This window comes from Perca fluviatilis, chromosome 17, assembly GCF_010015445.1.
Source record: "Perca fluviatilis chromosome 17, GENO_Pfluv_1.0, whole genome shotgun sequence".
NCBI lineage: Eukaryota > Metazoa > Chordata > Actinopteri > Perciformes > Percidae > Perca > Perca fluviatilis.
The window spans coordinates 36,192,575-36,217,478 of record NC_053128.1 but is presented as its reverse complement, the minus strand read 5'-3'; the positions used below and the strand labels follow the sequence as shown (position 1 = coordinate 36,217,478).

Genomic DNA, 24,904 nt, shown 5'->3' with positions numbered 1-24,904 from the left:
GGTGCCATTACGTATTGTTTTCTGGTATGAAAGCTGCGCAGTGTTTTATACATGAGGACCCAGGACTTTTAGCGTGTATAGAGCCAGCATATCTCCACCTGACTCCATGTAAATAATCAGGACTTTTAGCGGTATAGAGACAGCATATCTCCACCAGACTCCATGTAAATAATCAGGACTTTTACGGTGTATAGAGACAGCATATCTCCACCAGACTCCATGTAAATAATCAGGACTTTTTGCGGTATAGAGACAGCATATCTCCACCTGACTCCATGTAAATAATCAGGACTTTTAGCGTATAGAGCCAGCTTATCTCCACCAGACTCCATGTAAATAATCAGGACTTTTAGCGTGTATAGAGACAGCATATCTCCACCAGACTCCATGTAAACAATCAGGACTTTTAGCTGTATAGAGCCAGCATATCTCCACCAGACTCCATGTAAATAATCGGACTTTTTAGCATGTATAGAGCCAGCATATCTCCACCAGACTCCATGTCAATAATCAGGACTTTTAGCTGTATAGAGCCAGCATATCTCCACCAGACTCCATGTAAATAATCAGGACTTTGCAGCGGTATAGAGCCAGCATATCTCCACCAGACTCCATGTAAATAATCAGGACTTTTAGCGTGTATAGAGCCAGCATATCTACACCAGACTCCATGTAAATAATCAGGACTTTTAGTGTGTATAGAGCCAGCATATCTCCACCAGACTCCATGTCAATAATCAGGACTTTTTAGCGTATATAGAGCCAGCATATCTCCACCAGACTCCATGTAAATAATCAGGACTTTTAGCGGTATAGAGCCAGCATATCTCCACCAGACTCCATGTAAATAATCAGGACTTTTAGCGGGTATAGAGCCAGCATATCTACACCAGACTCCATGTAAATAATCAGGATTTTTAGTGTGTATAGAGCCAGCATATCCTCCACCAGACTCCATGTAAATAATCAGGATTTTTAGCGTATAGAGCCAGCATATCTCCACCAGACTCCATGTCAATAATCAGGACTTTTAGCGTGTATAGAGCCAGCAACTCCAACCAGACTCCATGTCAATAATCAGGACTTTTAGCTGTATAGAGCCAGCATATCTACACCAGACTCCATGTAAATAATCAGGACTTTTAGCGGTATAGAGCCAGCATATCTACACCAGACTCCATGTAAATAATCAGGATTTTTAGCGTGTATAGAGCCAGCATATCTCCACCAGACTCCATGTCAATAATCAGGACTTTTAGCGTGTATAGAGCCAGCATATCTCCACATGTAAATGGGTGAATTAAGGGTTTATTTCAACCTTAACCAGAGTGGTGATTGTTGGAACAGTGGAAAGATGAACCAAGACGGCTTTTGGTAGTTTTATTTAGTTTCTGTCCAATTTGAATGAAGTGTTTTTTACGATGATAAAAGTAGTGATTATTTACATGGAGTCTGGTGGGTCCAGGTAGAAAATAATCTCCTTATATGGGCGTAAGCTCCTTCCTGTCAGACTGTTACCTGATAGGTTGAACTGATAAACTTCCTGTGTGACCTTAACCACGTCTTTGTTGAGGACCCTCTGATGGCGTCAAACGCGTGCTTCTATTGGTCCACTGGAGGGGGCGTAGCCGATGAGGACGCTCGGTTTAGCGGCGCTGGGCCCTCAGCAACAAGGAGACAGAAACAGCTGATTTCAGTAACTATAGGAACAGAAAGAGGGTGCAGCAGTGCTCTGACTGCTCTAGTCGATGTTATGTCAATAATCTATATTTTAGGACTGTTTTAGTTGTAAGGTTCAGAGAATGTCGGACCCAAACGCAGAGACAGACAGGCAGTGTTGAGTTTGAGGATTTAATCACCATCAAAAATACAACCAAAGGAGTTCTCCTGACAGCAGACAAAATCCTTCCAGAAAGCCGAGGAAGCAAAAGAACATAAGAACAGGAATATCCCAAAAAACTGGACTACAGGGATAACACACGGGTAGACCCTACACACAAACACCCTAAAAAATACAATGAGCTGACAACAGACAGAGAAAACACAGAGACTAAAGACAAGAGCTAACGAGGAAACAAGGGACAGGTGACACGAAGGACTCAGGAACAGGTGAAACACATCAGGGGGATAGACAATCACAATGGTGGGAAAACACAAGGCAGGAAGTAAAACCAGACATGACAAGGGAGAACAACAGACTACAAAATAAACAAGGAAACTGAAACATACACAACCATATCCATGCCGGCGTTGGACGTTTCCTACCATGAATCCCCTGGGCAGCACGTCCAGCACGTTAACGTACATCGTTGTCATCTCAGACTTGTTTCTTACAGGACAAAATTGTGGAAACCCTTTTAGAAAAAAGCACAAAAATGTGTGTTTTTAGCTTTTTCATCATTTTGGTTCACTTTTGTCGTATTGTTCGCCGACATAAAGTCCAACAAAAGTCAGCAAAAAAGTTAGCCATCATAGAATTTAGAAAATGAAGAAAAACACCTTCCCGTCTTCTTGATTTGGCACAAGCCAACATTTATTGTGAACCTAAATTGATATACAGACCGGATCAAAATCCGCGAGGGCGAGTTCGGCTCGCGGGGCCTCGGAGTTTGACACGTGGTGAGCTAAAGACACTTTTATTTTGAAATGATGCTACAACACATCCCCCATTCAAAGTGTTTGTGTTGAGTGTGACATCACAGGTGTTCATCGCCCTGGTGGTCAGGATCCAGAGCTACACCGCCACCTTTCATCAACAGGAAGGAAGCAGACTTCACAGTTTCTTTCTGAATGCTTAACCCACATATATAAACACCTCTGACCTATATTAACCCTTGTGTTGTTGTAATGGCAAAATTACATTTAAGCATGATTCCTCATATTCTTATGTTTTATTTGTGCCTTGGTTTTTCTTACAATACTGAAAGAGAGTTTATCTCATTCCCACATGTAGATTCTGATTCTAACTAAGTGAGAATCACAAAAATCTGGAACATAATGTTTGTCTGAACAGATAGGGGCTACAAGGTCACCCTAAAACTATCTCTAGTTTCCCCATGCCAGTTGGGATGTAACTGGGGGGGAGAGTCATACAGGAGGGAGGAGGTGAGATGTCTCCAAGATGTCTCTTGTATTTCTCTGATTGTCTTCATGTGTATCAGAGAATTGTAGCATCATAATAATCCAAGTGTGCGTGTGTGCTGTCACTCTGAAGATGCATATAAGCCTGGTGTTCTTGTTCACTCATTGAATAAACCTTTCCACACTGGGCTGCTGTCTTTTGTGAAATTTTTGTTCTTCCTATATTTGCAAATATATTTTTAATAAAATACAAAAACGTAACTTGGTTTAGTCTCCTACTGTCTTATTTGTTTCACTTCACTAAACTTTGAAAACTCTACTCCTGCTGCAAAGGAAAGTTTTCAAAGTTTCTGCCACTTTTCTTTTAGGTTTAGCTTTGTTTCCACTACCACCGGTTTTACACTTTTTTGGAATACATAATCAATAAACCTCAATGATAGGAAATAATACCACATTTTTTTATTTAGAAAATCTGAAATTATTTTGACAAATAGTTACGATTTTAGTGGATAATCACATTTTAGTTTAGTCAGGACACTGTTTAGAAACCATTTCATTGTTTTTTCAAATGCTCTAAAATTGAATGAAACACACAAAATTCAATGAAAGTAGTGAACTGATCGTATAGTACCGCGTAATAGTGTTGTATGTAACCATCCGTGTTCTTTTCAGCAATTTGTTGAAAGAAACCCAAATTTCTGATACAGAGACTTCAAAAACTGGGTAAAATTTGACCCGGAGGACAACAGGAGAGTTAAAACACTAAAAGTTGACCCTTGAAGCCCCTTTGTGTGAAAGTTGTGGATGTGAGGAGGGGCCCAGAGAGAATCCCTTTCTACAGGAACCAGGATGTTACCACTATGAACAGAACATTAGAAAAACATTAAACTAACACAAAGAAAACTTAAGATACATGTATTTGTGTACAACACGATCTGACTTCAGTTAGTGAGAGGGAGGGAGCTGCTGTACTCAACATTAAACAGCAGGGGGGGTCCTCAGTGAGTGTGTGTGATAAAGTGAGTGAGAGAGTGATGGTGAGTAGTGACTCTAGAGTCATATAGTGAGTGTGTGTGATAAAGTGAGTGAGAGAGTGATGGTGAGTAGTGACTCTAGAGTCATATAGTGAGTGTGTGTGGTAAAGTGAGTGAGAGAGTGATGGTGAGTAGTGACTCTAGAGTCATATAGTGAGTGTGTGTGATAAAGTGAGTGAGAGAGTGATGGTGAGTAGTGACTCTAGAGTCATATAGTGAGTGTGTGTGATAAAGTGAGTGAGAGAGTGATGGTGAGTAGTGACTCTAGAGTCATATAGTGAGTGTGTGTGATAAAGTGAGTGAGAGAGTGATGGCGAGTAGTGACTCTAGAGTCATATAGTGAGTGTGTGTGTGTGGTAAAGTGAGTGAGAGAGTGATGGTGTTCTTTCTGACCACGGTGGGAGATCTGGAGCAGGAGAAGTTAACTATCTCGTTGATTTCATGTTGTTTACGGAGAAGGAGAACCAGGAAATGAGTCGGGGGAAATGCAACGCTACCAAGCCACGCCCACGGCAGTCGCTATGACGACCAGCCACGCTGAGGCAATACTAAAATCTGCAACGGAAAAGGGACGCACAGCGCGCCGAGGCGAGGCAAGGCGAGTAGGTACCATGTAATGGAAAAACGCCATTAGCTTTAAACTTTCGTAGTACTACTCTAGAGTAGTCCCCCCATGACCCCCCCTCCCTCTAATTCTAGGGGAGGCTTTAACATGTAAATGAAAACGCTGAGAGCTATATAAATGCAAATCAGGGTAGCAGCAGGGGGAGTTTTACCCCAGGGGACATTTTTCTAAAAGGTATTAACTTCATTTTAAGGCCGGGACACACAGGGCCGAAAATCAGCCGTCTGACAGTCTGGTGAGGTCGGTGACTCGAAGTCTTAAACTGACCTTTGTTGATCTGAAATGAAGACAGATTCAGCAACTACACACACACACACACATAGACACACACATAGACACACACATAGACACACACACACACACACACACACACACACACACACACACTATTTCTCTCTTCATAGTTTTCAGAAACATGTTTCAGTGAACTATTTTAGTCCAATATGAGATCGGATTATGTAACAAAACATTTAAATTTAAAAAAAGTTATTTCAACAATTAGTTTTAATCAGGCTTTGCCACAAAGGTAAAATGTGCACTCCATGCAAACAACATCCCAGTCTCCTGAGCTCAACCACTGAGCATAGTGGCATGACTACAGAGACCTTTCTTTGGTCTTGCTTAAAGCACAGTGATGTGTTAACTATACATCTCCCAGCAATGTGCTCCACAGGCAGAAATGATGCTGGGTATGACATGTCTGTTCCCTGCAAGCTCCAAACTTCTATTGGCTTTCCAAAAAATATCCCAACCGTTTGTCTTCCTAAAATACTGGCTGAATGAAGCTGTTGGCTCTGCTGAAGTTGCCTCATAATCTGGACTTCAGTTGTCCAAGTGTAGTAAACATGTTCTAGACAGTCCAGGGGTTGGTATGGGCGGAGAGCAGCAACAACATTAGCCCCTGATCTGATACCCAGACCACATTGTTCATTACTGATGCCTCAAAATCAAGCACAGAGACTAACTGCTGCTGAAACTCTTTATGGATGTTGTCTCCTGTTTTGGCCTCGTTTGGAAAAACTTGTTTGTCCAGGATGACCAATCACAAACATCTACCAGAGCGCATATTTTACATAAGAAGAGCAAACTATAATTCTACATAAATATGAAGAACACAGACACGGTTTTACAGGCAAAACACAATCCAGTCGCTGCTTCCTAAAACAGGAAGGAAAGCTGGCAAAAATAGCCAACGCTGTAAATGTGTATAAATCACAACTCTTATCAATATCTTCCCCATCAGTCAGGACCAAGATCTGACCATAATTACACTGGTGCTCTCCATTATCGTTCATTGCTTGAGCCTTTTATTTCAGTTGCAACCCTGGCAGTGGGAAGAGATCGTGGGAGGAAATAAAATATATAAAACATAATTTAAACCGATGTGTCACATTTGCAACACACGGCTCAACAAGCCGACAAATAGCCTATAAGTAATTCCCTCCGCTGAAAATCTATATCTTTCATAAAAATACCCATGCTGTGCTTCTGCCAATGGCTGTCAAAGAAAAAGGTCATTTGACATCAGATTTAAAACAACTCTGGCACACTTATTGCTAGTGTTGATTGGTTGAGCTAAGTTGCTGACTCCTGATCTACACAGAGAGTCAAAGACCAGCAGGGTTATCATCACTGAAGGAAAGTGTTTCTTTAGTGCAGCACTGAGATATATTTCATGTGTGCTCATCTTTATAAAAGATGACCGTCAGACCTCAGAGTGCAAACAACTGATCCTGTTCAATGTTTTCTTTAAGTCTCTTCCTGTGAAGTTAAACAATCAGAGGAACGCCCAACATGTTCTTTAGATGCATGACGGTGTCTTCTGCTGAATTACATTTCAGAATCTTTCCTGGTTACATAATATTGGTTAGTTTGTACGTACAGGCCAAAGTTTGGAGCCACCTTCTCATTCAATGCGTTTCTTTATTTTATGACTATTATATTTAGATTGCCACTGAAGGCATCAAAACTATGAATGAACACATATGGAATTATGTACTTAACAAAAAAGTGAAATAACTGAAAACATGTCTTATATTTTAGATTTTCAAAGTAGCCACCCTTTGCTTTTTTGATAACTCTGCAAACCCTTGGTGTTCTCTCAATGAGCTTCATGAGGTAGTCACCTGAAATGGTTTTTACCTTCACAGGTGTGCTTTGTCAGGGTTCATTAGTGGAAGTTTTTCCTATTAATAAAAAAAGCAAAGGGTGGCTACTTTGAAGAATCTAATTTCACACTTTTTGTTAAGTACATAATTCCATATGTGTTCATTCATAGTTTTGATGCCTTCAGTGAGAATCTACAATGTAAATAGTCATGAAAATAAAAAGGAAACACATTGAATGAGAAAGTGTGTCCAAAGTTTTGGCCTGTACTGTATGTTCACATTATACATTCACATGGTATGTTTATATTGTTATTAATTATTATTATTATTATTATTATTATTATTATATTATGGTATGTTAGCCCAGGGACTACAAGTGGAAATTAGCAATTGTTGCTATAACCTGGCCCAAGAAATATTCTCTTGTTTAACAAGTTTAATGTTTATTTGTGCATTGTCCCTGTTTCAAATTAATCAATTTCCATTCCAGTATGCTGCACTAAACTAGCCAACATTATGTAAAGAACATTGACTGTATTTCCATCTGAAGCAGAATTAAAATGAAATAAACACTGTGAGATGAAACCATAATTGAAGTCGCGTCTTCACTACATTTGAATGCTTCTAATTGCTTGTTTGTAATTATTAAAGTAATAAATGTGTTGATTGTCTTGTGTATATTGTATTCTTTTCTATTCATGTTGTTTTAATGTAAAGCACTTTGGGTTTACTTGTAATGAAAGGTGTCATACAAATAAAATTGACATTGTTGTTGAAAGGTGCTATATGCAAATTTCTGGATTGTGCCAAAAGTTAACTTCCTTGTTGATTTTACATTCATAGAAAGGGTGTGAGTTTAACAAGAAGTAAAGGGAGTTTACTTACTGTAATTTCAAAACCATGTGACCGCAGAGCGTCCTCCTCCCTCTCTGCAGATATATAAACTGGTCTCTGCCTCCTCGGCATCACAGACCAACAACACAGACCAACAACACAGACCAACAACTCAGGTAAGAACACTGAAATGAAAAGAGCTGAATTTAAATTAAGAACAGTTTCTTAGATTGTGTCAATGTTTTTACTCAGAACCATAAATAAAATAAACTGAATTTTTTCTTATTTTTTAATCTTTAAAAAAGCATATAAAGACAATATCTGTGTTTTTTGTGATTTAGCAAAGTGACCATGAATCATCTTTCAGTTTTTAGATGTATTTTATTAATATATTTGACATAATTAATATATATATATATATATATATATATATATATATATATATATATATATATATAATTAATAAGTGAACATGCTATATTACCTTCATATGACTCATTATTTTCTTTCTTCCAGACAGTGTCTGTAGTCACCACGTCACCAAGCTTCAGGAACTTCAGATCCATTTCTCTGGACCTCTTCCTGGGTTAACCAGACACAGGTATGGATCACAGGTTGGATGGTTCTAAATCAGTCTGTATTCATGTTTAATAGATGGCAATTGATGTGAAATGTTTAATGATGTACTCCTTAATATGTGCCATATGGAATAATGTGATATGCTATATGTATAAATATGCATAATATCCAGTCAGTTTCACTCAAATCTGATATTAAAGATGCCACAAACACAAACAGCAGCCAGCAGTTTACAATAAACTACTAGAGAGGCGCCTGGGTAGCTCAGCTGGTAGAGGGTGCGCCCCATGTACAGAGGCTCATTCCTCGCTGCAGCAGGTTCAATTCTGACCTGCGATCCTTTGCTGCATGTCGTTCCCCCAAATCTAAGCTGTCCTGTCAAATAAAGGCCTAAAAATGCCACACACAAAAAAAACATGTTAACTAGAGATGTAACCGTGTGAATGAATGAAGTCATGTTAAAAAAAATACCAACTGGGAATTTATCAAAAACTGATGAATGTCTGGTACTAAAGTCAGGATTTTTAAATGTAAGACATTGACTATCAGGTGAAGAATGTTAATAGTGTTTGTCCCCTAAAAGCCAAAATCCTCACTAATTAATTACTTTAAAGTGCCCATATTATGAAAAGAATCCCTTTTTCTGGGATTTGGGGAGTTATTTTGTGTCTCTGGTGCTTCCACACACATACAGACTTTGAAAAAATCCATCCCTGGTGTTCTGAGTGAGATCTGGTTTCTGAATGTGTCCTGCCTTCAGTCTCCTGGTGAGCTGGTCAAAATCTGCACGGCTTTCTACAGCACTAGTCGAGACGCCTAGGGGGCTAACCGTTAGCATGCTAGCTCGTTCTCAAAACAAAAACACTGCTACAACACACACAAATTCACCCTAATCTCCAAAATAAATTGTATAGAACTACTTCCATGGCCCTGTTCTGCAGGTATTCCTCGTTTAGAAGAGGTCTCCCAGCTAATCCTGCCTTGCACTGACTGAAGTTAGAGAAACAGCTAGCTAGCTCATGTAGTCTTACCTAGCTACTAGCATGTAGTCTTACCTAGCTACTGAGCATGTAGTCTTACCTAGCTACTGAGCATGTAGTCTCACCTAGCTACTGAGCACGTAGTCTCACCTAGCTACTGAGCATGTAGTCTTACCTAGCTACTGAGCATGTAGTCTTACCTAGCTACTGAGCATGTAGTCCTTACCTAGTTGCTGAGCATGTAGTCTCACCTAGCTACTGAGCATGTAGTCCTTACCTAGTTGCTGAGCATGTAGTCTCACCTAGCTACTGAGCATGTAGTCTTACCTAGCTACTGAGCATGTAGTCTTACCTAGTTACTGAGCATGTAGTCTTACCTAGCTACTGAGCATGTAGTCTTACCTAGCTACTGAGCATCTAGCTACTGAGCATGTAGTCTTACCTAGCTACTGAGCATGTAGTCTTACCTAGCTACTGAGCATGTAGTCCTTACCTAGTTGCTGAGCATGTAGTCTCACCTAGCTACTGAGCATGTAGTCTTACCTAGCTACTGAGCATGTAGTCCTTAGTTGCTGAGCATGTAGTCTTACCTAGTTGCTGAGCATGTAGTCTTACCTAGCTACTGAGCATGTAGTCTTACCTAGTTGCTGAGCATGTAGTCTTACCTAGTTGCTGAGCATGTAGTCTTACCTAGCTACTGAGCATGTAGTCTTACCTAGTTGCTGAGCATGTAGTCTTACCTAGTTGCTGAGCATGTAGTCTCACCTAGCTACTGAGCATGTAGTCTTACCTAGTTGCTGAGCATGTAGTCTTACCTAGTTGCTGAGCATGTAGTCTCACCTAGCTACTGAGCATGTAGTCTTACCTAGCTACTGAGCATGTAGTCTTACCTAGCTACTGAGCATGTAGTCTTACCTAGCTACTGAGCATGTAGTCTTACCTAGCTACTGAGCATGTAGTCCTTACCTAGCTACTGAGCATGTAGTCTTACCTAGCTACTGAGCATGTAGTCTTACCTAGCTACTGAGCATGTAGTCCATACCTAGCTACTGAGCATGTAGTCCTTACCTAGTTGCTGAGCATGTAGTCTTACCTAGCTACTGAGCATGTAGTCCTTACCTAGTTGCTGAGCATGTAGTCTTACCTAGCTACTGAGCATGTAGTCCTTACCTAGTTGCTGAGCATGTAGTCTTACCTAGCTACTGAGCATGTAGTCTTACCTAGTTGCTGAGCATGTAGTCTTACCTAGTTGCTGAGCATGTAGTCTTACCTAGCTACTGAGCATGTAGTCCTTACCTAGTTGCTGAGCATGTAGTCTTACCTAGTTGCTGAGCATGTAGTCTTACCTAGCTACTGAGCATGTAGTCTTACCTAGCTACTGAGCATGTAGTCTTACCTAGTTGCTGAGCATGTAGTCTTACCTAGCTACTGATCATGTGCGACTTCCAAAAAAGATGTTACAGAAGTTGAGATGTCTCACTCTGTAACTAAAACAAAGACCTGAACACAGGGTGAAAAGAGGAGCTGCAGCAATGTGCAGTACAACAAAAATATGGTGTTTTTTGAAAATTAAACCATGTAATCCTATTCTGGTACAACCTCTAAATACAATTATGAACCTGAAAATGAGCATAATATGGCCACTTTAAAACCTTTTGTAATAGCGATAATAAAAACAGGATAATGTGAACTTCAAGCTCAGTGAATGTGGAGGTGTAACTGTTGCTGTAATTGTGTGTTTTAGGGAGTTATGTGGAGGATTTTCCTGATGGTCAGTGAATGTGGAGGTGTAACTGTTGCTGTAACTGTGTGTTTTAGGGAGTTATGTGGAGGATTTTCCTGACGATCTGTCTGCTCTGCTGGAGCGCTGACGGACAAGTCAGAGAAGTGAGATGCAGAAACGAAAGTGATGAACCAGTGGACTGGTGAGACAACACTCAAATACTAGATTAATTCTCTGTCTGTATTTGTCCATGTTTTACAGAGAGTTGAACCTGAGCCAGGCCAACAACGATAGCAATGATATCACATCTATACAGATATATATACTATATACAATATATATACTATACACTATATATATATATATATATATATATATATATATATATATATATATATATATATATGTGAAGTCTAGGATCGAATTTAAAATCCTCCTCCTGACTTACAAAGCTCTAAATGGTCAAGCACCATCATACCTAGAAGAGCTCTTAGTACCTTATTGTCCCACTAGGGCACTGCGCTCCCGGAATGCGGGGCTACTCGTGGTTCCTAGAGTCTCTGGAAGTAGACTGGGGCCAGGGCCTTCAGCTATCAGGCTCCGCTTCTGTGGAACCAGCTTCCAGTCTGGGTTCGAGGGGCAGACACCGTCGCCACATTCAAGAGTAAACTGAAAACCCTCCTCTTTGACAAAGCTTATAGTTAGGGAGTGAGGAGTTGCAGCGTCCACCTAACCCGGCCCACCTGCTTCTCCTCGTAGTTAGTTATGCTATTACAATTCTAGACTGCAGGGGAGGCTGTTTCCTTCCTATGACACACTGAGCTGCTCTCTTTCTACTTGTTACTTCTGTATGCATCCTGTCCCAGAATTGCTTGTTACGAATCTAGCTCTGGGGAGTTTACTCCCCGAGTCCTTATGTTTCTTCTTCGCAAAGCTATGCTCTGTGATTCTCTGCAAATCCCGGCCGCATCCTGCTGCATCCTGCTTAAAATAAATAAATAAAATTGAATTGAAATTATATATATATATATATATACACATACACAGTCATGGCCAAAAGTGTTGGCACCCCTGACATTTTTCCCGAAAATCATGTATTTCTCACAGAAAAGTATTGCATTAACACATGTTTTGCTATACACGTTCATTCCCTTTGTGTGTATTGGAACAAAAAAAAAAAAGGAAAAAAAGCAAATTGGACATAATTGCACACAAACTCCAAAAATGGGCTGGACAAAATTATTGGCACCCTTAACTTAATATTTGGTTGCACACCTTTTGGAAAAAAATAACTGAAATCAATCGCTTCCTATAACCATCAATAAGCTTCTTACACCTCTCACCCAGAATTTTGGACCACTCTTCCTTTGCAAACTGCTCCAGGTCTCTCATATTGGAAGGGCGCCTTTTCCCAACAGCAATTTTAAGATCTCTCCACAGGTGTTCAATGGGATTTAGATCTGGACTCATTGCTGGCCACTTCAGCACTCTCCAGCGCTTTGTTGCCATCCATTTCTGTGTGCTTTTTGAAGTATGTTTGGGGTCATTGTCCTGCTGGAAGACCCACGACCCAGCTTTTTGACACTGGGCCCTACATTGCGACCCAAAATCCTTTGGTAATCCTCAGATTTCATGATGCCTTGCACACAGTCAAGGCACCCAGTGCCAGAGGCTTGAATGAGAAAAGCTTGAAGAGCTTGAATTTCTTTGGAACTTGTTTGGGGCTGCTTATCCACCATCCGGACTATCCTGCATCCTTTCATCAATTTTTCTCTTCCGTCCACGTCCAGGGAGATTAGCTACAGTGCCATGGGTTGCAAACTTCTTGATAATGCTGCACACTGTGGACAAAGGAACATCTAGATCTCTGGAGATGGACTTGTAACCTTGAGATTGTTGATATTTTTCCAAAATTTTGGTTCTCAAGTCCTCAGACTGTTCTCTTCTCCTCTTTCTGTTGTCCATGCTTAGTGTGGTACACACAGACACACAATGCACAGACTAAGTCACCTTCTCTCCTTTTTATCTGCTTTCAGGTGTGATTTTTATATTGCCCACACCTGTTACTTGCCCCAGGTGAGTAAAGGAGTAAAGGAGCATCACATGCTTGAAACAATCTTATTTATCCACAATTTTGAAAGGGTGCCAATAATCTATATATATATATATATATATATATATATATATATATATATATTTTAACTGTGCACGTTGGTCATGGCCAAGTTATTGCAGAACTTAAAGTGCTCATATTATCCTTTTTGGCTTTTCTTTATTGTGTTATATATCTTTTTTGTGCACCTTATAGGTTTACAAAAGTTAAAAAGCCCAAAGTCCCCCCCAGAGGGACTTTCTCCAACAGAAAACACTGTTCACCAACTGCTCCAAACAGCTCTATTGTAGTCCAGCCTTTACTTCAGAGACAGACGTGGTCACTTTGTAACACACGTTATAATGCTCGCCTAGCTGCTAGCATGGCACGCCCTCATACTCTGCTTCTGACTGGCTAGTAGTCCTTACCTAGGTACTGTCAGGGCACGCCCTCATGCTCTGCTTCTGACTGGCTAGTAGTCCTTACCTAGGTACTGTCAGGACATGCCCTAATACTCTGCTTCTGACTGGCTAGTAGTCCTTACCTAGGTACTGTCAGGACACGCCCTAATACTCTGCTTCTGACTGGCTAGTAGTCCTTACCTAGGTACTGTCAGGACACGCCCTAATACTCTGCTTCTGACTGGCTAGTAGTCCTTACCTAGGTACTGTCAGGGCACGCCCTCATACTCTGCTTCTGACTGGCTAGTAGTCCTTACCTAGGTACTGTCACGGCACACCCTCAAACTCTGCTTCTGACTGGCTAGTAGTCCTTACCTAGGTACTGTCAGGACACGCCCTAATACTCTGCTTCTGACTGGCTAGTAGTCCTTACCTAGGTACTGTCAGGACACGCCCTAATACTCTGCTTCTGACTGGCTAGTAGTCCTTACCTAGGTACTGTCAGGACACGCCCTAATACTCTGCTTCTGACTGGCTAGTAGTCCTTACCTAGGTACTGTCACGGCACACCCTCAAACTCTGCTTCTGACTGGCTAGTAGTCCTTACCTAGGTACTGTCACGGCACACCCTCAAACTCTGCTTCTGACTGGCTAGTAGTCCTTACCTAGGTACTGTCAGGACACGCCCTAATACTCTGCTTCTGACTGGCTAGTAGTCCTTACCTAGGTACTGTCAGGACACGCCCTAATACTCTGCTTCTGACTGGCTAGTAGTCCTTACCTAGGTACTGTCAGGACACGCCCTAATACTCTGCTTCTGACTGGCTAGTAGTCCTTACCTAGGTACTGTCAGGACACGCCCTAATACTCTGCTTCTGACTGGCTAGTAGTCCTTACCTAGGTACTGTCACGGCACACCCTCACACTCTGCTTCTGACTGGCTAGTAGTCCTTACCTAGGTACTATCAGGGCACGCCCTCATACTCTGCTTCTGACTGGCTAGTAGTCCTTACCTAGGTACTGTCAGGGCACCCCCTCACACTCTGCTTCTGACTGGCTAGTAGTCCTTACCTAGGTACTGTCAGGGCACCCCCTTAACTCTGCTTCTGACTGGCTAGTAGTCCTTACCTAGGTACTGTCAGGGCACCCCCTCACACTCTGCTTCTGACTGGCTAGTAGTCCTTACCTAGGTACTATCAGGGCACCCCCTCATACTCTGCTTCTGACTGGCTAGTAGTCCTTACCTAGGTACTGTCAGGGCACCCCCTCACACTCTGCTTCTGACTGGCTAGTAGTCCTTACCTAGGTACTGTCAGGGCACCCCCTTAACTCTGCTTCTGACTGGCTAGTAGTCCTTACCTAGGTACTGTCAGGGCACGCCCTCACGCTCTGCTTCTGACTGGCTAGTAGTCCTTACCTAGGTACTGTCAGGGCACCCCCTCATACTCTGCTTCTGACTGGCTAGTAGTCCTTACCTAGGTACAGTCAGGGCACGCCCTCATACTCTGCTTCTGACTGGCTAGTAGTCCTTACCTAGGTACTGTCAGGGCACCCCCTCACACTCTGCTTCTGACTGGCTAGTAGTCCTTACCTAGGTACTGTCAGGGCACCCCCTCACACTCTGCTTCTGACTGGCTAGTAGTCCTTACCTAGGTACTGTCAGGGCACGCCCTCACGCTCTGCTTCTGACTGGCTAGTAGTCCTTACCTAGGTACAGTCAGGGCACGCCCTCATACTCTGCTTCTGACTGGCTAGTAGTCCTTACCTAGGTACTGTCAGGACACCCCCTCATACTCTGCTTCTGACTGGCTAGTAGTCCTTACCTAGGTACTGTCAGGGCACGCCCTCATACTCTGCTTCTGACTGGCTAGTAGTCCTTACCTAGGTACGGTCCGGCTAACAAACAAATGCTAACCAAACCCAGGGAGGCTCGCCGTAACGCGTGAGCCAGAGGTTAGAAGAGTTACACAGCTAAGTAACCGGTAAACAAATACCGACTAGCTAGACAGAAGAGCAGTTCACCTTGACCAGGACACTGCTTTCAAACTGTGTAAAAACAAGGTAAAACTTCTAGCGAAGTACTTGCTCAGCAAATCCAGACTGGATCAGGAACTACATTCGACAACGTAGTACTTAACGGTCCGTCTGTGAACTGTTTAGCAGTTAACCAACCAAGCTAGCCCAGAAGCGCTGAGGGAGCTTAGAATAGTTTCTTCACGGTGATTATATGAGGGGGCGTGGCCCTAGCACAACTCAACCTGTCTATCACGGACAGACGTGTTGCCACTGACAGTGAAACAACGCATGAAGTTAGAAAAAGAACTGTCCTTAAGAGGCCTGTTCTTGACCGTCTATGCAGCATAGGATACAGTGTCCTCACGTCACTAAAGCCTTCAAACGTTGCTGCTGTAGCTTTATCTGCACCAACGCTACCGCCTGGTACACAAGACATACAGGCACAAAATAAAAGCTAACTTTTAATTATTATTATTATTATTATTATTATTATTATTATTAGTAGTAGTAGTAGTAGTAGTAGTAGTCTCTGTCCTCTCTGCACATTGATGTTTCTCTTCTCTACTCATCATCAGGTACATCATCTACAAGGCACCCAAACTGAATAACATCGGAACCACAGGTTTGGAATATATTTACATTGATCCAAATGGGAAGAAGAAGGAGACCTTGACTACAGATCTTACCTATAAACCCATCAACCATCCTAACGGTGTCCTGGCAAACACCCTGCGGCCCATTTTTACCACATCAATGGTGAGGATCATGTTTAAACTGAAGCTCTGTTTCTATTTTGATAAAAATGAAACCATGACTCAAACTGATGGATAGATATTATTGTCTGTACTAATTATAAAGCATCAACTATCTTTCCTCAAATATCTCAATGTGCTCTGTTGAAACTGTTCAACACAACAGATGAGAAAATATTGAATTGTGTAATGAATCTGCAGCGGTAGATTTGGTACATTGCTGTTCCTCTCTTTAGATTGGTCATGTACATCCTAATAATTAAAATGAATTACCTAACCTAAAAAAACTAAAATCCCTATCCTTACCAGTAGGGTTGGGTATCGTTGTTTTTTTCTGATACCGGTGCTAAAGCGATACTTTTAAAGAGGTGCCGGTGCCTGAACAGGTACTTTTTAATAAAGTTAAAAAAAAAGAAGAAAACGTAGAAGAATGGTACTACAGGTACAGGAACAGCTGGTGACATTAAATAACCTGCTTATTGCTAAAGCCATATGGTCAAAATTAAAGATTTATTAATAATGTATTAACTATAACTTATAACAATAACTTATTCACTCACCAGTAAATTGCTGTTGAACGACAAAAACAACCACCAGATAGGAAAAAGGTATTTTACAATAACTGAATGCACCACGAGGCTACCTGTTTTAAGTGAACGTGTGTGTTGTTTCATTCCGACAACGTTAGCTGAGCAGAGCAGAGCAGACTGTTACGGTGTTGGAGTCCTCTCCAGTGAAATCCAGTCACACTTTACACTGTTTAACATTAGCTGTTTAATCCAGCTGCTAGCTAAAGCTAGGCTAACGTTACCTGCTGTCAGGTGTAGTGTAAAGTCAGGCACTGAAATTTTCGTTCTTATTCAGTCTTGTTACCACCGTTAATTCGGCTTTACACAATGTGCATATAGCTTTCAACTTGTCTACAAACCGTCTGGGAGTTTTGGAAAATAAAAAGCTCAGTTCAGAATTGTGTTGCTGCTGTGTTTCTCCATCATGCTGCAGCCTGCAGCAGGAGGATGTGATAAGAAAGGTGCAGCAAAGGGTAAAAATAGTAGCCTGTTAGACACAACGTGAAGCCCAGTGAAGTGTAAAATAAATTGATAAATGGCGGGATGCGATTAAGGAGATTAAAAAAATTTACATGTTATGCTCGGTCATGCTGACAGCCCTAATTATAATGTTTCTTCTCTTCATTCTGCATCATTTAGACAGACAACTTTGGATTCATCTCCTACAGCGACCAACCTCCAGGATGTAATGCTCAAGATAAGTTTGGTCACAGTAAAGGTGAGTAGAGGAAGCATCTCTCTCACAGGAAACCTCCATCAGGTTTTCATCCCAGAGGACAGAGGCTATGGAGGACCTCCAGGGTGAAATAGAGCATTTATTTATTTAATATTTAATTGTACATTAAAACAGGAATTATTAAATTGGTTTTCAAATCAATTAGTAAATCCATTATTTACAGGTTTTGCCCATTGCTTACACACTAAAAACGAATCCCTGGACCAAAGCCTCAATACCTTAAACACAGTGTAACTGTACCTTAAACACAGTGTAACTGTACCTTAAACACAGTGTAACTGTACCTTAAACACAGTGTAACTGTACCTTAAACACAGTGTAACTGTACCTTAAACACAGTGTAACCATAGCTTAAATACAGTGGCCCTCATTTATGAAATGTGCGTACGACCTGGGAAACAAGCCGAAATAACTCGGTCAATGGCAGAAATAAATTGTTCACTTGAAAGAGAAACAAAAACCTGAATAATAAATAAAAATGTTGTGCATCGTCATGTTTCCTGTATTGAATATCATTGCCAAACATAACTAGGCTACCTTTTAAAAGTGAGGAATAATATACTATCTCCTTGGTATAGCCCCCAGTTGGGGCTGTGCTGGACACTGCTCTCTGGGCATCGGGTCATCTGGCTCCATCGCTACGTTTATGGCACCGTGTTTTCCTGCGAGATGTTGTGCAGAACCCCCCCAGGCTAAAACCATGTTGCAGACCGGTGCATAGAGGTCTTCTAAAAGAGCCAGATCTGCCATTGCTGATACGTAATCAACTGATGACTTCTCCTTCTCCTGTTAAACTGATTATATGCTGCACCGCAAGTCCACACTGACTCCAAAACGTGCGTACACGAGTTCAGACCAGACGTGAGATTTGATCGCAGCCTACGCTCACGTCCAAATTGATAAATGCCGAGCTTTGCGTAGGAATCGGCGTACGCCCGCCGTACGCCTGTTTTAGGTCGTACACGTTTCATAAATGAGGGCCAGTGTAACCATACCTTAAACACAGTGTAACCATACCTTAAACACGTTGTCAACTTTGCACTTTGTTTGCAATTCTGTAACACACTTATTGCGAAACATTACATACGTTTTCTTACATTAGACAATTTGTTCAAAAAAACGAAATCTCCTGTTGTCATTGTACAATGTTCAAAATGCAAAACTCATCTGGCTACTGTAGGAACTTACATACACACCTAAAAACACTCGCACAGAAAACAGAAGACCAATCGGTCTCAGCCTTAGCACTACAGGCAGGCCTCAGGGAAACCATTTAGAGAACTCTGCAGCATGGAGGCAATGAGAGTCAGAGGAAGAGGATGACAAAGAGAGAGAGAGGAGGCGGACGTGGAAGAAACATCGCCTGGGATGTTGCCAAACCCACACACACACAAGTTTTTTTCCCCAATACCAATTTATCCAGTAATTATTTTTTTTTACTTTAGTTGCTAAATTTTATGATTTGTGATTCTATTTTTCTTGATTTCTGTAAGAATTGTTTTTGTAAAAAAAAAAAACAACTCTTGTTTGATTACTGCAGAAATTCTACTTTTGAGATTTACAGAATACTGAGTCTGAGAAAATGACGATAAAACTAGAAACATAAAGACTGCAGTGTTTTCTATAAAGCCCATCAGTGTGATGCTGGTGATATGAATGAGTAATTCAAATAGTGCTTGTGTGTATGGTTTTGTTGCAAGAATTTCATTTTTAGGAAGGAGTGTTACATTTTGATTGCAGTGTTTCATTTTGGAATAGATGTGAGTTGTTAATCTCCAAATGCTATCTCTGATTGGCTTGTGAGTAGAGTTTCGATATAATGAGCCAAATTCTGCAAAAAGTGTGTAAGCAATAGGAAAAAACTAATAGTGGAAGTAAGGAAAGAGTTTTAAAGTTAATCTTTAAAACAGTTAATAAATACATAACTTTACATTACATTAATAAATTACTAAATAAAAAAATAGCTTTTAAAAGGCATTTAAAAGGACCATTTCTTTCCCCGTTTTCAAATCCATTTCCTTGCTGCCTTTTCTTATCCAATTCAAAATCTGATTCAAAATGTAATTTCCCCTTTAATTTAGGCTTTCTCTGATCATTTAAGGCCCGGTGCTGGTTGGAAAGACAATGCAAATTAAAGCTGCAAGCAACAAGGAACGAGTCCTCGCACTTCACGCACTGAGGTTTTAGGTACGCTGTCGGTGCTCGGGCCCTAATAAGAAGAGAAAACATAAGATGAATAGGGCCTTCGACCCCGAAGAAAAATATTAAATAAAGAAATGCTCTATTTCACCCTGGAGGTCCTCCATAAGAATCTGCTCAGTGTGAATATGTTTGTAGCCGACAGCCAAACATCATCTGTCACTGTGTAATGACATCACATCTCTATTATCTTATCAGTGATCTGTGACTCCTGTTTGTTCAACTCCTCCAGCTTATGTCTTTGAATCATTTAAATGAGATCTGTGTTTACATCAGATCATATGATGAATTATAGTGAACTAAATCAAACTATCAGAGCAGCGACAGAGCTCAGTCTATCATCTGTTAGTTTGAAGATATTAAAACAGTCGGGAAATCACATATTAGGACTTTAAACAATCATCGGCCAATAGTTGTCTATCTGTTGATGTTTCAGGAGTTGTGATGATGAATAAAACCACAGGAGTCTGGCTCTTACACAGCGTACCACAGTTCCCTTTCCTAAGAGATCAAAATAATTTCTACCCACCCAGCGGAGTAAAGAATGCTCAGACGTTTATCTGTGTAACATTCAACTATGAAGAGTTCAACATGATAGGTAATGTTATTAGTTACATCTTTATATTTAGGGTCTTAGTGGTTGATTTGAATATGATGTTAATGTTGTCTTGTTGTACTATTTGAAGGTGAACATCTGCTGGACATCAATGCTTTCACATTTGAAGATCATATTCCAAACAACTTCTATGAAAGCCTTCAGAAACTTAGGAGGACTGGAAATAACATCAGGAAGGAAAGACTAAATGGAGTCAGAACTCAGGACCTGACATCAGCAGGAAGAACACCGTTTCATAGCTTTGCTAAATACAAAATTGCAAGTAAGATATCTGCTTGATGGTTTGGGTCAGATTACATAACTTAAGCCTGGTTCACACGGGCCGATTTTAAAATTGTGGGCCGATTTTAAAATTGTGGGCCGATTTTAAAATTGTGGGCCGATTTTAAAATTGTGGGCCGATTTTCCAATCCTGAGAGTGATGAAAAATCCCGGGTCTAACAGTTTTGGTCGTACAGTGTGTGGTGCGCAGCACACGGCAAAATCAACACATCACACACAAACTTATTTGACTCCCGAGCATTCCCAGGTGCTTTCCTCGCTGCCTCGCTTTCTGATTGGCCACATGCCACAGTCCACAGGCTGCGTGCTCGTTTGTCCCCGAGGGACACCACACACGAGGAGAAATCGGGCCAAAAACATCCAACATGTTGGATATCCCCGATTTGAGATCGGAGCGGTCCGACGTCCTTCCGAGCAGACGAGAGCAGTCTTAACACACCACACACAGCAGGAATATCTGATCTGATTATTTTATGATAATCGGAGCATCCTTAGGATTGTCGGGAGGGAGGAATCGGGGCTAAAATCGGCCGAATTATCCTGCCGTCTGAACCAGGCTTTAGTAAAGACAAAGTTCCAAAGAAAAGAGACATTTTTACTGTGGAAATCAAATGTTATGTAAACTGGCTGAGAGAACCTTCTACTGTAGTTTAACATCAGTATGTTTATCACAGTGATTGATGACAGCCTGGAACTGGTTAGAACTGGTTACATTTAAATGTGTGGAGCTGCTGAAGATCACTGACTTCATGCTTCAACAGTCTTCAGAAAGGAAACCTCCCAAATGTTCTTATTAAAGAGACTCTGTGTGTTCATATAACATTAGAAAGGTTTTTAGTCTAAATAACTGTCTGTAAATGTCAGGAAAACCTGCCTCACATGTGAAGAAGATTACACTCACTGACTATTCTCCTGTTTGTTTTTTTGTGTAGACACGATAATGGACACCGACCCAAAAAGATTTGGTAAGAAAATGTTATTCTTCTCAGTCATTTTATTTTGTTCTTACTTTATATTCTTCTGTGTAATATCAATAACAGCATTGAACTGTCAGGATGTGATCAGTTTCTGTAACATGACTCATATGTTGTTGTTCTTGCAGAAGGAGATCTTTATGTCACTATTGCAAAGGAATACCAGACTAATGTGAGAGTCCAGACCTGGCCCTGCAAACAAGACGAACCATACTGCGTAACAAATCAACATCAAGTGATCAATATTGAATCTGTAAAAACTAATCTGGGTACTTGGGGGTCTGGTAATGATCATTCCAAGTGGTGTGTAGCTACAGATACAATTAAAAATAAGTTTCCCCTTTTGATCTGTATCGCTGATGTAAATAGAGCCCTCAGCCAATACAAAAGGCCGGGGGGGGCACTGTGCTTTATACATAAAGAGGCCAGTGAACTATTTAAAGGTCTTATTAATCAAACTGATGCTTGCTCCGTTAAGCGTCCCCGTCCCCGTGATCCTGCCTGTGACCCTGATAGTGAGTGATAGGAAGTACATTTTAGGGCTGGGAATCTGGTGGATGGAGCTGGTAAATAGTGATATGGTGAAGCTGTTTCTTGAATTAAAAAATCCAATTTACCAAAAATAAAAAACATATTAATAAGGTACTTTTGATGGAATAGTTCAAGTTTGATCTGAGTGACTCTGGGTGAATATTTGGGTTTTATGTAACAGCATCGGGATACTTGTTGGAGTAGTTTGATAAATATTAATAGAGTGATCAATATTGATTGAGTAATAAATTGATTGAGTAATAAATATTGAGTGATAAATATTGATTGAGTGATAAATATTGATTGAGTGATAAATATTGATTGAGTGATAAATTATGATTGATTGAGTGATAAATATTGATTGAGTGATAAATTATGATTGATTGAGTGATAAATATTGATTGAGTGATAAATTATGATTGATTGAGTGATAAATATTGATTGAGTGATAAATTATGATTGATTGAGTGATAAATATTGATTGAGTGATAAATTATGATTGATTGAGTGATAAATATTGATTGAGTGATAAATTATGATTGATTGAGTGATACATATTGATTGAGTGATAAATTATGATTGATTGAGTGATACATATTGATTGAGTGATAAATATTGATTGAGTGATAAATATTGATTGAGTGATAAATATTGATTGAGTGATACATATTGATTGAGTGATAAATTATGATTGATTGAGTGATAAATATTGATTGAGTGATAAATATTGATTGAGTGATACATATTGATTGAGTGATAAATATTGATTGAGTGATAAATATTGATTGAGTGATACATATTGATTGAGTGATAAATATTGATTGAGTGATACATATTGATTGAGTGATAAATTATGATTGATTGAGTGATACATATTGATTGAGTGATAAATTATGATTGATTGAGTGATACATATTGATTGAGTGATAAATATTGATTGAGTGATAAATATTGATTGAGTGATAAATATTGATTGAGTGATACATCTCTGAAGAGCTGTCCTGGAGCCACAACACAGCATCACTGGCCAAAAAATCCCAACAGCGCCTGTACTTTCTGCGCAAACTGAGAAGAGCAGGAGCCCCCCCCCCCCATCATGCACCCCTTCTACAGAGGCCCCACTGAGAGCATCTTGATAAGCTGCATCACCGTGTGGTACAGTGCCTGCACCGTGTCCTGCTGCAAGACTGTGCAGCGCATAGTGAGAGCAGCTGAGAAGATCATTGGTGTCTCTCTCCCCCCCCCTTTCAGACATCTATAACACCCGCGCCTCACCAGCAAAGCCACCAGGATTGCTGGTGACCCCACCCCCCCATCTCTCACAGCCTCTTCAGCCTGCTGCCATCAGGGAGGAGACTGAGCAGTCTCTGGACCAGATCCAGCAGGTTCAAAGACCACCAGGCTGTCAGGAGACTCAACTCCCTCCCTGCTCTACCGTCACTCCCTCCCTCCTCACCTCCTCATCTCCTCCTCTTCCTCCTGCCACAGACTAGGACTGCACCCCCCCACCTCAACACCACTCATACACTCTGAACTCAGGGACTGCACATTTGGCTTCCCCGTGCTTGTTTATTATTGCAGTACACCGCTCTACCTCACCTGTTTAAATATTTTAAATACTTTGTATTTATCCTATGTATTTAAAATACTCGAGTGCCTTGATTGTGAGTCTGCTTGTTGATTGTTTATTGTACGTCTTGTTGATAGTTGATTGTTTATTTTATGTCATGTTAAAAATGTAGTATGCAGTATGCAAACAAAAACAAAATCTGCAGTATGCCAAAAATACCCGGATGTTGTACCAATTCAGAGAAAGTCTCCAGTATGTCTCGGACCAGTCTATCCCGCCTACCGTATCCCACAATGCAAAGCGCCGCAACAATCACAACAACCACTGATGGCCAAAAACTATGTAGAGCTCAAATATGGGCCATTTTATGAAAATTGATGTCTGATTGGTAATTTGGTCTGAGTTGGTCGGAGTTGAGAAGCTCCAGAGTCTGCCGGGTCGCTGGCTGGCTCGCCAAGCGGCCGGTCCTCCTTCACAGACCCGCCGTGATCTGGAGCTCTCGGGAGACTCACGGACAAGATTATTATTATTATTATTATATATTATTATATATTATTAATATTATTATTATTATATATTATTAATATTATTATTATTATTATTATTATTATTATTATTATTATATATTATTAATATTATTATTATTATTATTATTATTATATATTATTAATATTATTCCCCGATCGGTTGTTGAAATAACTCAACACACACATATCCATTATAAGATTAACTGGCTTTTTGGAGTTATAAAACTTCACAAGAGATTGTGGGCGTAACGTAACAAGCACGCTGACCGCGCTGTCACACACACACACACACACACACACACACACACACACACACACACACACACACACACACACACACACACAAACACACACACACAGAGAACACAACACACACACACACAGAGAACACACACACACACACACACACAAAGAGAACACACACACACACATACACACACACACACACACACACACTCACAGACACACACATACACACACACACACACTCACAGACACACACATACACACACACAGACACAGACACACACACACACACACACACACGAGGGAGAGTGTCTGACAGGCAGAGAGAGATCCGTCTTGTAAATAAATTCTAACATGTATACACATTAGATTTAATATTTTAGTTCATAATTAGGGTTTGTTTTATTTACTTATTTCACATAAATAAAG

The 24,904-nt window shown here is 40.6% G+C and overlaps 1 protein-coding gene across 4 annotated transcripts; it reads left to right on the top strand.

The window, feature by feature from the left end:
- The first annotated feature begins 7,768 nt into the window (after positions 1-7,768).
- On the top strand, positions 7,769-22,395 carry LOC120545291 (deoxyribonuclease-2-beta-like). Of its 4 annotated transcripts, XM_039779501.1 has the most exons (10): positions 7,769-7,858; positions 8,199-8,283; positions 11,060-11,166; positions 13,001-13,040; positions 16,049-16,229; positions 17,434-17,512; positions 20,166-20,327; positions 20,416-20,607; positions 21,560-21,592; positions 21,730-22,395. In XM_039779501.1, the coding sequence occupies exons 3-10, from the start codon at positions 11,151-11,153 to the stop codon at positions 22,122-22,124; spliced, it is 1,098 nt and encodes a 365-aa protein (XP_039635435.1). In that variant the 5' UTR covers positions 7,769-7,858; positions 8,199-8,283; positions 11,060-11,150; the 3' UTR covers positions 22,125-22,395. The 4 variants fall into 4 exon arrangements, with proteins under 4 accessions (XP_039635435.1, XP_039635433.1, XP_039635434.1 ...); XM_039779499.1 differs by lacking the exon at positions 13,001-13,040 and having other exon boundaries at positions 21,730-22,386; XM_039779500.1 differs by lacking the exon at positions 13,001-13,040 and having other exon boundaries at positions 7,800-7,858; positions 8,203-8,283; positions 21,730-22,387.
- The last annotated feature ends 2,509 nt before the right edge of the window (positions 22,396-24,904 follow it).

Coding starts and splice junctions, on each gene's coding strand:
- LOC120545291 (XM_039779502.1), top strand. CDS start 11,066: ATGTGGAGGATTTTCCTGACGATCTGTCTGCTCTGCTGGAGCGCTGAC. Junction 17,513..20,165: donor TAAGTTTGGTCACAGTAAAG/GTGAGTAGAGGA, acceptor TTGATGTTTCAG/GAGTTGTGATGATGAATAAA. Junction 20,608..21,559: donor TGCTAAATACAAAATTGCAA/GTAAGATATCTG, acceptor TTTTTTGTGTAG/ACACGATAATGGACACCGAC.